General features: G+C 44.1%; 1 protein-coding gene across 3 annotated transcripts; it reads right to left on the bottom strand.

The window, feature by feature from the left end:
• Positions 1-1,263: 1,263 nt before the first annotated feature.
• Positions 1,264-14,688, bottom strand: NDUFV3 (NADH:ubiquinone oxidoreductase subunit V3). 3 transcript variants are annotated; one of them, XM_027900225.1, is made up of 4 exons: positions 14,604-14,688; positions 14,424-14,496; positions 8,719-8,723; positions 5,423-5,705 (listed from the first exon to the last, which is right to left on the bottom strand). In XM_027900225.1, the coding sequence occupies exons 1-4, from the start codon at positions 14,652-14,654 to the stop codon at positions 5,541-5,543; spliced, it is 294 nt and encodes a 97-aa protein (XP_027756026.1). In that variant the 5' UTR covers positions 14,655-14,688; the 3' UTR covers positions 5,423-5,540. The 3 variants fall into 3 exon arrangements, 2 of the variants coding, with proteins under 2 accessions (XP_027756026.1, XP_027755213.1); XM_027899412.1 differs by lacking the exons at positions 5,423-5,705; positions 8,719-8,723 and adding exons at positions 10,305-10,898; positions 12,150-12,279; XR_003573173.1 differs by lacking the exons at positions 5,423-5,705; positions 8,719-8,723 and adding an exon at positions 1,264-1,275 and having other exon boundaries at positions 14,604-14,652.
• Positions 14,689-14,725: the final 37 nt, after the last annotated feature.

Here is a 14,725-nt window from a genome sequence, read left to right as displayed (position 1 = left end):
TCTGAAGTGTATTTTTGTCACGCTGTTAATAAGGGTTGTGTCTCCTGGGAGAACCTCAGCTCGCTCCAAGTTCCTGAACAACGTGCGCGCTCGAGACAGGAGATGTGAGGGGAAAAAAACTTTCCCGTTTTTGACTGGTTTTTATTCTGAGTTGCTCGCTAAATACATGTGATGGGCAAAGAAAAAGCTGGGACCACTCTCCTCACTTATAAAGCAAGGGTGAGAACCCAAGGAATTATGTGTCTTGCCAGCACAGGCAACCAGAGGTCTCACAAATGATCCAGAACCAGCCCAATACCTGAGTCATTAGGCCCATCCTTGCTCTTGGTTCCCGTATTATCCTCCTGTTTTCTGAATTTGTTCCCAGCTCCCCTCACGTTTTTCCCAGCCCTCGAACAATAGGATACATCTCACTTTCAGGAATACCCCAGGAGAGTTTTGGAAACATCCATACAGTTCAGGATGGCCTTGTCTGGCGTGATTTTAAACTAAAAAAAAAGAAAAAAAAACCCCAAAAAACGTAGGAGATGCTTTTCAGAAAAGGAACGCATGGAAATGAGCAATGAAAGCATGAAGCAGTGGTTCTCTCAAGTCCCTTTCCAAGCCTCCAGGGAAAAATAACTCCAGCCCCCTTCTTTGAGACAAGACATGAGCATTTGCCAGGCACAAGGTGTGTTGTGGTTTGCACATTCCCTCTCCTGTGGTAGACAGATGCTGTCACAGATTTTAGAAACCAAGTGTACCCTCCACTGCACAAACAGCCAAGTGGAATGCCAAGAGCATCTCAAAACTATGGAGAAAGACGAGACAGAAACAGAAAACCGATCACAAACTCAACCAAGAACAACAAAAAAAGCATAAATAGCCTTAATAAGCTCATTTTTTACCTTGCTGTGTGTTAACTGCATTAGGAACTGTCTATCCAGGCTTGATATCTCGGATTTGGAAAGGGACACTGCCATTTAACCACATTTCAGACTGGAGTAACAAAGACAACTAAGAATTTTAGGCATTATTTTTAACTAAAACACACAGCACAGGTTGTAGGAGTTTTAGAAGTTAACATGCATGTAGGCTGTACTGTGTGATGCTGCAGATTTACTGAACCATGCTCCTGCTCATCTATTTCTCAGTTAAAAGCTTGTTGAGAGTGCAGGGGAGACCAAAATTTTGAGAGTTGACCCACCGACTCCATACACTGAGCCAAAGTTTTGGGGATATTTTATTATAAACACACATATTTATGTCCCCAACTCTGCATTACTGCAGTCTTTTCTTCTTTCCTATCCCAAAGCTGCCACGTATCCTGAGGCTTCCAGAGGTGGGTATGAATTTCCAAGTGTAATCGAATGTGTGTAGGCAAAACAAAAAGAAAAAGGAGGTCAGAAATATGTGTAGCTTGTATTAGGAGTGGTACCATCCTGAGCTGAACACTAAGGATAATATATAAGCACCAAAACCATGGAATCTTAGAAAAGACGACAAGTATTTACAATTCCATGAAGTGAAACCACTTGAGAGGAGAAGGACGATCTGGAAACCTGATGGGATATTTTGTTTTGAGTCCCGAGTTTAATTAATATTACCCAGAGTTTAGAGGAGTTTCTCTTGAAGGGATAAAATTAAAACAAATAAACAAACAAAGCTGCAGTGCGAGAATGCCCTGGTTGTGAAGTCGATCACTCAGACGTTCAAAGGACCTGCACTAATCCTTGTTTTAGCTCCTTGTGCCTAACTCTGTGTGCAAACAGCAGCAAAGAAACCAATCTGGAATAGCACAGGAGGGCTGTAAATCCCAGGCAGATGGCAAACACTCGGGCCAAGAATGATTCCAAGATTTTTTGTTTATTTTTACAGCAGAGGGGACCTGAACCTGCCCCTGCAACACTGTCGCTGCGGAGCAACTCGAGGAGCAGGAGTCTCCCAGGTTTCTTCCCAAACACTTTAGTGTGGAAGACTCCACACTAAAAATTAGGAAAATTAATAATAAGTGCCCTTCTAGCATGTTGTACCTTGAAGGATAAGCTCTGGGGAGCTCTAGGGAGATCAGAGACCACTTAGCAACCTGTGTTGCTACAGAACAGAGTAGGACGGGCTGAAGGTGCACCATGACCACATAAATGGGCCTGGAATTTGTTGCACAAGATGAGCCTGAAGGAACAGGAGTTACCTGGTCTGAAGAGGAGAGTAAGGGGAACCTTATTACTACCTTTAACTACCTCCTTGGAGGGTTTAGAAAAGAAAAAGCCAGGCTTGTCAAGAGGTGTGCAGTAAGGATCAGAAAACCAAAAATTCCAGTTAGGTAAGAGGTAAATGTTTTGTTTTCTGGGTTGTCTTTTAAGTCTCAAGAGTGGTCCAAATGCTGGAGAAGGTGACCAGAGATACTGTGTGATCTCCATCCTTGAAGGCATTCAAAACTCAGCTGGTCAAGGTGCAGGACAACCTGATCTAATTGCACCTGTTACGGATCACCTCAGGACTTCCCTCCCAACCTCAATTTGCAGAATTCTGATGTTATGATGCTACAGGACACTCTGAGGATGCTTTCTGCTCACACACTGCACTCATTGATCAGACTCACCGGGTATTGAAAGTGGAGCAGACAAGCAGTGCAAGCAGCTTAGGGGCTGGCATCTCACGTGGTGAGAGAAAAGATATAGGCAAGGTTTTTAGGGCTTATCGAATGTGTTTTGATTGTTGAATATTGGGGACATACTGTGGAAGATCTGTAAGTGCACCCACTTAAAAGTCTAATTACCCAAATTTAAAAGAAATTTTGAAGAGATCCTTATATATTTAAGTTCTTATCATAACTGGAGGCAAAAGGAAGCACAAGAAGGACCAAAAAGGTCTCGAACTAAAATAAAGTGAACACCACAAGCTCTGTTGACATTATAACTTCTGGACTTCAGATTAGTGGGTTTTCAACAGGTGTCCAGAACCTTCTGGGCTCCAAGTTACTTCAAAAGATTTAAGTGGAAGGGAATTATGAAAACCAATTTTATTACCACCTACCTACACCTAAAAAAAAAAAAAATAATAAATCAAAGAACCTAAAGTTTAAAAACCATTCCCTTTGAAAAGGAAAGTGGCTGCTTCATCTTTTGAATTCCACTTTCCAGATTTCCATGTACTCCCCCATTAACGCTATTTACATTGAAACCCTCGCTTCTGAAACTTGTGCTGGTTCTGAAAAGCTGGTTTTCACCATAAATAAGCTGAGACCTAATTTCTTTCACACCTGTGGTTTTCCAGGTGTTATGTTAACATCCTGTATTCTACATTCTTCCCAAGAAGGTCCCTGACTGTATCTAAGGAGTGCCCAGCACAGCAAGACAAAGTTACTAATGGTGCAGAGTTGGAGCATTTTGTGTCACACCCTGCTTGAAATGTTAGGACGTGACTCAAACACAGCAATATCTGATAATGGCCAAGGACAAAAAAAAAAAAAAAAATTAAAAAAAATGAAGCCTTTGTCATTAAGTCCAGGAAAACAAAACAGTGGGAAGAAAAAAATCTTAGTGCCCTTCCTTGCATTATCTGTCCCCCCCAGAGCACACTGGTTCACCGAACTGAGCAAACCTAAGACGGGCACCTCAAGAGTTGTGATGTTTATTTGACTTCCAGCTTCATTTTGGAGGTGCAGAAAGATCCCTGGAAGACACAGAGATGGGATTGCACAGATAGGAAAGGCATTCATGGTTGATTTCTGCTGTGATCATGAAACAAGGGCAGCAAAATGCCCAGCCCAGAAACAGATTAGAATCTGCTTAGTTAAAAACACAGCTGAGGAGAGAGTAGGAAGTTGACTGAAAGCAAGACACGCTGTTTCAACTCTCTCCTGACTGCATTCAGTCAGTGTTTGTAACAACAACCCTCCTTGGAAGTAAAGAGGGCACAAGGTGAGCAAGTCTGACTCCAAACTGCCAAGAGTCACAGCTACCGGGGGGGCAGGCTGAGTAAAGACACATTTCACTTTCACTGTTCAGGTCCTGACAATTTGCAGCCTCCTTCCCTAATCACAGAACAGTTCAGGACACAGTTCCGCACCAGCACAGCTCCAACCTGCAGGGCTCAGGTTACCACGTGGAGTGTCGGGTGATAACACAGCACAGCGGCTTCACTGGGGCCCTCAGCAAAGGAAGACCCCGATTCTTTCATGTTTTTAACGTCAACAGCAAATTTCCCTCCCCTTTTACAAGCACAGTGTACGTGGTACCACCGCTGTCTCCAAGTGACTTTCTGCTCTTTATTCCCCAGCACGTGGGTTTATACGTGAGCTGATTTCCAAATTTCAGTTGGAGTCAGTAACATGCTTTTGGGGTTTTTATGGGACAATAAAATTGCTTGCCAGGGGTTTCTGACTTCACGTCCTACACAGCAGATTGATGTAGGCCTCTTGATCCCCCTTACCACATTTTTGCCATGTTAGAGTATAAAATATCTGCTCCCCTAATTGCACCCAGGGATTCACATCCAATATCCAGATAGACTCCTAAAGCTGACTCTGTTTACCCTTTGATCTTGCCTAGTCTGTTGCTTGAAGGAATACAGACAGGTGATGGGAAATGCTGGAGCTATTGCAAGAACTGCTTAAACACCAATGAACTCCAAAACCCCCAGAATGAACAAGAAGCCAAAATGGAACTAAACCCACAACAGCTGGTGGTCATCAAGGCAATTTTCCCAGAAGGCAGAAGACTGTTACTAATAGGATGGAAATACAGAATTTACTGAGACCAACTGGAACTGCTGATAACATATATTGAGAAATGCCTCATTTTGCACATTTTCTGCAGAGCAAGAGTGAGGCTGGACAACAATTTTAACTTTCAGTGTGGGAAAAAATAAGTGGAAACTGGAACACAGTCCCAGCAATTAGTACCAGGAGCTAATTTTACGATAATGGTATTTTCATCACATTTAAAAATAACGATCAAGTGTTTTTATCCATAGAAATACATTTTTTTTTTCCCCTCAGAGTTTAATCAGTGCAGTATAGTTCATCAGGATCTGCCCACTGAGATTCTCTTACATTTTAAATTATTTCAATTACTGCAGAACCTGGATGCTGGAACCCCCAGCAGATGATTAAATGAAGTTGTATGTTCTGTTCTCCCTTTACGACAGCGGAGGTTTTGAGATGTTTCAATCACATTACATAAACCTGCAATCCTCCACTAACACAAAACATTCCCTCTTGCCACAGGAGACAAATACTTCTTGTGCTGCTCCCAGCCAATGATTTTAACTTCAAATCCAGAGCAAACATAATCTCTCCAGGGCTGGGGACATGTTTGTGTGCAAGGAGAACAGCAATAACAAATTGTTCAACAACAATACCAAAGGAAAGCATGGCACATTCCCTTGAGCATGTCAGGAAGTTAGGGACTAAGAACCAGGAAGAACTGCTCAAAAGCCCAAGTTATTATGCATTTATTTATTATTTATTATCTGATTTATATTATAGAGATGAAGCAATGGTGCTAAATAGAACAATTCATCATTCTGCCCGGGCATTTGCTTTACATGTGGTTCTCTCAGTGCCTTGGTGATGGTCTTCCAGAAGATGGCTGAGGCTGCCTGAACTTTGAGAGAACAGTAATATAATCAGCAAATGTGTAAGTGTGGTACTCGTGGTGCTGAAGGTTCTTGTAGGTGGAATTATCCATTTCCTCAGGAGCAGGCTCGCCAAGGGCTCTGGTCTCTGTGAAAACAAACAGTAACTGGTGACTATAAGGATGCCACACCAGAGGACAATCAGCCTCCTTACACTGCCAGATCCCTCAGCCACTCGACATTTAAAAGAAAAAAGAGTCAGCAACTACAACAAAAGGAGAATTCACTGAGTTCTGCTGGTACCTTGTCTGGTCCTAAAGCAGCACATTAATGTGCAGTGGGGAACAGGAATCAGTGCAAGGCATCTAATACAGCAAGTTCTTACAACCTAAACTACCACCTAATGCTGGGGGTGGACAGGGCAGAACATTTCATTTATCTTTTGAAGGCATATGTCTGCATTTCCTGGCTTTTTCCATCGTTGCCTTGGTTTTCACTCCAGCCAGAACAGTAGGTGACATTCTCAGCAAGCCAGGAGAGGCAAAGAGCAGTACAAATGATTTATCATCACTCCAGACCACAAGATAAAGCCATTAGTGCTACACCACAGATTGAATTTTTTCCACAGGGAGAAGTGAGGGAATTAGAAAGATCTCCACAGTTTAATTTCAAATGTGGTTATACCAAACAGTAATATATCAGGAGCCTTTGATGTGAATTTCCTTTCTCCTAAACTTTGTGTCAGCTCTTCTTCATAGAAGAATAACCCAATAAAGTTATTTAGAACTCCTTACTTCACGTTAAAGCCAACATTAATTCTTATGCTTTTAGACTATTATGCAAATGGAGGCAGAGTCATTTACATAAAAGGTTCCCGGTGTGGGCTGATTTTACAACCAGGGAAATTGCAAGAAATAAAACTTTACTTCCCAATAATAATTTATTCTCGTATACCCAGAGCTTTAACTGTAGGAAAGACACACAATCTAGTGAAAAGCTTCACCACATAAACTTGTATGTGGTGGCTTAGGTTAGACTGTATTAAGCTCTTTTTGTAATGTGTCCATCTACAATAAAAAAAAAAACTCGAGCAAGCGAACACCAGGGTTTCCCTTTGCTTAAGACACAATTATTGCGGCGTAAAGCAATCAGATTAAGAGCAGAATCCATAACATTTAGCAAAAATCCCAACGTAGTAAGCCAAGGTTTCAAAGCCTGTGACAGGAAATAGCCCTGTGCCTACTGCTCAGCTCCTACTGAGCCAGCTCGTAGGAGACAGCACCGCAGAGATAAAAGCCAGATGAAGTCTTTGCTGCAAATCGCAGCAAAGAACAAGCAAGCGTAGGCAAGTGTACGTTCAACCTGCAAGAGACAGTTGTTCCAAATCAAGAGGCAGATGCTCAGGAAGAAAAGCAGATGGAGTCTCATTTTTCCTGCCCAAATACACTGTGCTTGGCTCCTCAAAGGCAAAATTTATTCCTGAGTTCATCCTCCCCATACTTCAGTCTTCATCTCTGCTTTGTCTCTTAGGGAGCAAAGCACTTCACAGGCTGTTCTTCCGAAATGAATCACAGGCACATTTCTGAGTTACCACGCTACTCCTTTGCTACTTACTCAGCAGCTCAAGTTAGCAGCTTTTGCCGACTGCTCTACAAAGGGATGACATCACCTGAGCATCCAGGTTTGTAAGGAGAAAAATTCCTTTTATGTCTTCCCTGTGCCTGCTGCAGAGTTTGGAGATGAGCAAACGAACACATGGACGGGACAGAAGCACGAATTATGGGTGGTATCGTTAGTTGTGAACATTAAACATGGCAAAGCAGAGGCTGTTCTCAAAGAAGGGAGAGAGAACAGGATGTATCTGGAGACAACAGCGCTGGTTTTCAACAGAGTGTAGCTGGATTTGACCTGGGACCCTCTGGCACCCTCAGACATGCCACCAGCAGTAAAGGGGGGTGACCTTGCCTGTACCAACCCCCAGCTCTCAAATAGCCACTCCTCTGGCACCACCCAGCAGAAACTTCCCTGCTGCCACAGCCTGACCACCTTCACCAAGCAGGAGAAGCTCAACAGCAAAAGTGCCTTTTTCAGCAAAGCCAGCCCTACCCAAAAGGCTTTTGCTAGTGCAGTGGTGATGATGGGTCTGAGGCACAGTGGGATCACTGCCCCACTGACACAGATCTGCAGGGAAAGTTTGTCACACGGGCCTAACCTTATTCTGGATTTGCAGCATCAAAGTAGAGGAGGCTGTTTCATAGATCTGCAATGTGTCATAATCTGCATTTTTAATCATTAGCACATTTTAAGACCAAGTTAACTGAACTAATTTTTTGTATCTTTGTATTTCTTTCAATGTGGAATAAAAAAAAAAAGACGCTTGAGAATCTAGAATTCCACTGTGGATGAAAAGGGAGAAAAGCATCATCTGTAGGTAAAACCAAATAGCCCTTCCCAATTATTTTTTTTATTTTTTTTTAGAGAAAGCTTCTGCTGCTGACTGCAAGGAGGAACAAGCAAATTAAAATATCACTTGCAAACAGCGCTGCATTTTATTATTTGAATCACAGAATCATTTAGGTTGGAAAAGACCTCTGAGTCCAACCTTAAACTGATCATCACCTTGTCAACTGGACTGGAGCACTGAGCGCCACATCCAGTTGTTTCAGTTGCCATCAGGGAAGAAGGTAAGCAAAGAGATCAAATTAAGAGCCAATTAACCTCTTAAAACAGAAGGCAGGTCTTTTACTCAGCACTATCTCTGGAAACTGATGTACAAAAGCAATTATTTGTCACTTCACCTGGTTAGACACTTCAGAGTCACAGAATGGTTGAAACTGGAAGACACCTCTGGAGGTCATCTGGTCCAAACCCGAATTCTCAGGCAGGCTCAGCTAGAGCAGGATGCCCAGGACCACATCCAGACAGCTTCTGAGCATCTCCAAGGATGGAGAGTCCCTCACCTCTCTGGGCATCCTGTGCCCAGAGTTGTACCACTCTCACAGTAAAAACAAAATGTTTACTGATATTCAGGCAAAACACTGTTTCAGTTTGTACCCACTGCCTCTTGTCCCATCACTGTGCAGCACTCAACAGTCTGACCTCTGCCTTCCTTGCACTCTCCCTTCAGGCATTTACACATTGATGACATTCTGTCTGAACCTTCTCTTTTCTGAGCTGAACAGTCCCAGGTCTCCCCTTTCCCCACGGGAGAGACACTCCAGTCCCTTCACCATTTCTGTGGCACTTTGCTGGACTCAATCCAGCAGCTCCACATCTTCCCTCGTGCTGGGGAGCCCCAGACTGGACACGGCACTCCAGATGCCCCTCACCAAGAAGGAGCTACAGTTCCCTCAGCCCTTTGCTGAGAGGGCACATTCCTGGCTCTCCTTCAACTTGCTGTTCCCCTGGACCCCCAGGGCCTTTCCCTCAGGGATATCACATGAAGGATGATATCCCAGCAGCTTTATAGTTATGCTGCTTTTACTTCCAAGTAGGCAAACTCTTCAAAGTAGCAGCGAGAAGGAGGGTTTAAAGAATGGCATTTATATGGTGCCTGAGCTGAAGGGCAAGAATGGTGACTGTGACAGATCAGGAAGGAGGAACATCTGCCACTTAAAAACACAAAATGAGATCAGTAGGTAGGTTAACAGGATGGTAGTAAATAAGAAGGGTAAATTAGGTAGGGAAGCAAAGCTAAGGAGGTGATTATATGATGCATGATGGTCTCTCCTAAAAGAAAAGGTCTGTTTCTAAAATACTACTGTCTCCTCCCAACTCACTACAAAAGCTAACACAGTAACTGAGTAACTGCTTCCACACTAGTTACTTACAACCTTCCAGTCTCAGAATCAACACCTGTTTCTGGCACTATACTGTGATTTCCTGAAGTCTGCTGAAATCTGAAACACTGAAAACATGAAAAAAAAAAACAAATACCAAAGCCTAATGCAAAAAAAACCCAAAACAAAACCAGAAAGACAGCAGGGTTTAAGCAACACTCAGATGGCATCAAATTCAGCTCATGAGAAAGGCAGCTACCGAACACTTCCGAGAAAAGAGAAGAGCGAAAACAAGTTTTGTCATATAAACCCCATGATTCTGCTCACAGTGGAAACAATCTTGTTTTCATTTTATAAGTAACTGGTTTATGAAACTACAAATACAGAGAAATGAAACCGCTTCCTTTCACAGCATAGCTGGAAACTGAGTATTACTGACAGCACATAACAATTAGCAACAAACAACAATTTATCCTCCAGCAAGTCACTGCCACACTGCCAGCTTCAGCATAAAGACCAGAGAAGATGTGGAAACCCTTTAAGAAAAGTCAAACCCTAGCCCAGATGAATCAATACAGTTCAAACAATTTAAAGTTGTACCCTCTGTTGTGCTGCTTTCTCCAGCCTGGGCTCCTGCTTCCTGAGCGGTCTCCTCCTTTGCCGTGGTGCCCGTCACCAACCCCGTGCTTCCAGAAGTCTCTTTCACTTCAGGACCAGTTACTTCTTTTGCTTCTGACTCCTGTGCCTCCTTCACCTTGCTCTTCTCTCCCCTGGGTGCCACTTTTTGCTCTTTGTCTTCCTGAGTAGCTGCTGAAGTTTTCAGCTGAATTGCTGCTACTTGGGTTCCGATGGACTTTTCCTCCAAACAATCAGGTTTATGAGTGACACCGGTCTGGTCTGGGCTTCTCACCACACCTGGCTCTAAGACCAACTTCTGCCAATCCGCTGCTTTTGGAGTGGATTTTACTTCAGGGTCTCTTGCTTTGGATTTTGATGCTTCCTGTCTGACTGATGTTTTAGAAAATTTGACCTGCTTTACAGGAGAGACAATTATTTCCGGTTGGCGTGTCAGCTTCTTAAGTCCATACTCTTTGTGGGATCTCTGGAACAAATTCTCTTTTGCTAGCATTGATGCCTTTACTGCTATGTTCTCAGAAAAGACGGGCTCTCGCTTAGGAAACTCAACTTTAGTTTTAACAGCCACTCGTGAATCCTCGTTTTCTTCCTCAGAATCTGAGCTAGAATCTGACTCTGAGCTGGATGAAGACGAAGTTTGTTCCTCGACCAACCCTTTCCTCCAGCCTCCTGTTGCAGGTGCAGTGAGGTTTTCCTCCTCAGAGGAGGAGACAACTCCTCGCTGAGGAAACGCAACCACAGTTTTTCTTGACATGAACCTCCTCGTGTCTTCGGCAGGTTTGGAAGCTTCCTCGAGGCTGGTACTAGATACGCTCTCACCTTTGTCTGTGGAGAGCAAGGGAGAGCTAGAAGACAACATTTTAGGAAATTCACCTGGTGCCTTGATGGCAAGCAGCTTGGTGCTTCCCTGTGGTGCCACTACATCTGGGAAACGGCATAAAGAGGATTATCATCATTACATCCCACACTGCTGTTACTCAGTGATCTCAGCCACACAGTTCAAACTTCCCAAGACAATCTGGCACAAAAATAAGCCGAAAGGGATTGTTACACTAAATGCAGGCACTGCGAAGCAGAAAGTTTAAGACATTCTAAGTTAAAGAAGCTGGAGTTCTAGTAGCACTTAACAGTTTTTGCTGCTGCAATGCTGAAACTCGTGGGATAAATCCTTGTGCTCCTTCCTTTGTCAAGAGCTGGTTTTCCCTGTGCTTCAACTCTGCATCACTGAAGTGGTTTGCAGACCCCTCCCTACCTCAGGTGAGCGTTAAGATGGTTCTTCAAATACGCTGCTGCAGAGACAAAACTTGTGTGTGAACAAGCCAGCCGAGCAAAAGACACAGTAAAGACACAGCAGCAGCTGCTGGCAACAGTTACCCTGGGAGCAGAAGGGAGGGAGGGAGGACTCCCAAAAGGCAAAGCAGAGGAATAAGACATACCTGAGGCCATACATGGCAGTTTTTACATTGCCCACATGACCTGCCAACTGAATTGTGTTTAACATTAATTTCTCCAAGACTTTATTACTTCCTATTTTCAGTTTGATACCTCTTTGTAAAACAAGGCTTAGAAGATCTCCTGATGTTTGATGTTTGCCTTTCTCTCCTCTCTCATGGATACCTGCAATAAGCTAAATTCTCCAGACAAGGAGTCAACAGGTGAAGAGAAAGCAGCAATTTTCAGGCCCTTTCAGACCCCTTGGATGCTTGTGCCAGTATCATCCTCAAGAGGCTGAGCAACAGCAAATACTGTTGTGGTTACAGAAAACAGGAGCACAAAGAGGACTGGGAGCACACTGAGAAGATTCACCATGGCTGAAATTGGCTACAGTGAGGCCAACTCTGTTATGAGCTGCACCACTTCCAACCAGCAGCGTAATCCAACAGATTTCCAGCCTGTTATGCAGATTTACCTGCACAGTTTGGAAACCCAGATCTATAAACTAGATGCAGTTTTCCCCTTACTAGTATTTTACAGTAATACCTTGTGTGATTCAAGCTCTGAACAGAAGCAAGTCTTTAGCAATGTCCAAATGAAAACACCACAGAAAAGACAGACACGTGAAATTAAAAGCAAAGCATTCAAGAAAGAAATAAGTTTTATCATAATGAAATACAAATGAAGAAAAGCACCAAGCTTACTCTACAGGTAATATTTGGAATAATTCCAAGCACGTACTTCTCTCTGTCAGATGGAAGGTGCAGGGTAGGAAGGAAGAGCAGAGGGAAGCAGGAGGATGGGAAGCCACCTCTGGAAGAGGTCTGACTCCCTGCACAGCCTGACCCAGCCAAACAGCAGCCTGGAGGAACTAACACGTGAGAAAGCATCACTCAGGATTGAAGAGTTCTTCAAGGAAGCAAACAGGGAAACCAAACTAACACAAGACTGGCCAAAGGGAGGGCAGGCAAGGGAAAGCTGAACAAAAGCTTCAGAATTATTAACGTTAAAACATCCTAAGAAACCAAGAAGGCAGGTGACACTCAACTTGCCTATTAACAGTAGGTGTTACTGTACAAATACTTAAAACACTTAAGCTTGGTTATGTGAAAAAGACAGACTTTACGATTAAAAGCTGAAACACGTAATACAACTGATACAGACACTTTAATTAGGGCACTCCAAACTTTGCACCAGCTGATCTGTATTTGCACCACTTTGCCACAAGAACAACACACCCAGCTCAGAAACAGGAGGATCATACCCAAATGCATTCTTCCTGATGCCCGTATAACATCAGCATCGTCACCAGAACGAGTCTAAAGCACATTCTCACTCGGGAGAGGTGACAGGCAGAAAGGATAGGTCTATTTCCCTTCACTGACTCTGTAAACCTGAGCACTTTATCAAAGCAAGGACAATTTGCACATCCTGTCCCAGCCAGAATCTGGAAAAGGCAGCTGCATCCTTTCTATCTTAATTAACCTGAAGTGATTGCAGGGGAAGCAGCTGGAAGAGGAGGCCTAAAAAGTCTCCTGACGCAAACTGGAGATGCAGGACAGTGAACCCAGAAGCTGATACTGAGGTACATCTCAAATACACTTAGATGCAAAAAAATAAATTCTAATAAAAAGCAATTTGCTGTTCAATGAAGGTTATAAGAATCTGTGCAGTGAAGGCTCTCTTAATGGAACAGCCAAGCTTTTATTTGCTTTTAAGGGGATGCCAGAAGTCTGCATTCAACTCTTTCACTGATCCTTTCAACAGCAGCCAACAAGCCTGGCCACTCCAACCAATGAAGCTTTCCTTTTTAAATCCCTGGATTTCCAATTTGGGACAGGAATCCTCACTGAACCAGTGCACCTCTACTTAAAACCAGCATTTTGTACAAGACACCCTTGTTTGAAATTTGTATTCCTGTTCTGACTTTGGTCAGGGACAAAAGGGGTTCAAATGCTCCTGAATGTGGAATGCAGCGCAGCATCCAAACCCAGGGTCAGGCGCTGCCCTGCCTGGAAAACCTGTGGGGCAGGAAGCATTATAACCAAATTTAACACAGCAGGGCTGTGGCAGCTTCTCAACCTGCTGCCTGGAGTTGGTATTTGTATAGGCCAACTCATTCTCTAATTCTTTCTGCCTTTTAACCCTGATAATCCAAACATTTCAAAGGACAAGGGCGAACACCTGAAGTCGAAAACCAGGTTCTGCACCTCATTAAAAAGAGTGACTTGTTAACATTCTTTTCTATCAAATTTCAGGCAGCTTGCAAAAGCTTCTTATATATTAAGACAAATGTAATTAAATCTCTCCTTAAGTCTAGTCAGGCATCACAGCAATTAACGTATCATAAAACTACAGAATGGTTTGGGTTGGAAGGGACCTTAAAGGTCATCCAGTTCCAACCCCCTGCCATGGGCAGGGACACTTTCCACTATCCCAGGCTGCTCCAACCTGGCCTTGGACACTTCCAGGGATCCAGGGGCAGCCACAGCTTCTCTGGGCAACCTGTGCCAGGGCCTCCCCACCCTCACAGTAAATAATTTCTCCCTAATATCTAACCTAAACCTCCTCTCTGTCAGTTTGAAGCCATTCCCCCCCGAACACGTTGCACAGTTTGACATTGCCCCATCCAGCCCGGCCTGGAGTATTATGGTGAAGGCAAACAGGAAAGAAGTGGTCAAAGTCACAAATATAAGTATATATGCATTTATATTATTTATAAAAATATATATATATAAAGCCTATAAACATAAATATATCCCACATAGCCACGTTCCTACAAGACCTTTACTTTTACTGCACTTTTTACTTTATACTGCACTGTACTTTTACATTTACTTTTACTATATTGAACGCTTTATCAGAAACCCTTGTTTACACGGTGGTGACCTTCCACCTGGATTTCCCAGCTCACGTAGCACCTCTCCCTAGACGCGACCATCCTCACCCTCTCCTCACCCATCCCTTTTACTGACACCCCGACACCACACTCGGAACCAAAAGGAACCCTCTTACTCTTCGGCGGCGCCGCCGTCCCGGTTGGTTTGTTCGGCTTCGTGCAGAGCCCGCGCGCCTCCAGCCGCAACACCTGCAGGCCGCCACACAACAGGAGTTAAGAAAGCGGGAGGGAATGCCCCGAACTGAGCGGATTTAGGGCCGGGGGGAAAAAAAACCGGAGCTGATAACCCGCTATACCTGGCGCGTCGCCGCCCTCCCGCCGCCCCTCAGCGCCGCGGCCGCCGCCATCTTGCCCGGGCTGGCCTTGCGGTGGCTCCGCCCTCCCCGGGCCGGTGGGCGGAGCCGGGGAGCGGTGACGT

The sequence above is a fragment of the Empidonax traillii genome, unplaced genomic scaffold (assembly GCF_003031625.1).
Source record: "Empidonax traillii isolate 1590-97213 ecotype Southwest subspecies unplaced genomic scaffold, ASM303162v1 scaffold1:size7828297, whole genome shotgun sequence".
NCBI classification, from domain to species: domain Eukaryota; kingdom Metazoa; phylum Chordata; class Aves; order Passeriformes; family Tyrannidae; genus Empidonax; species Empidonax traillii.
This window is presented reverse-complemented; position numbering and strand designations above follow the sequence as displayed.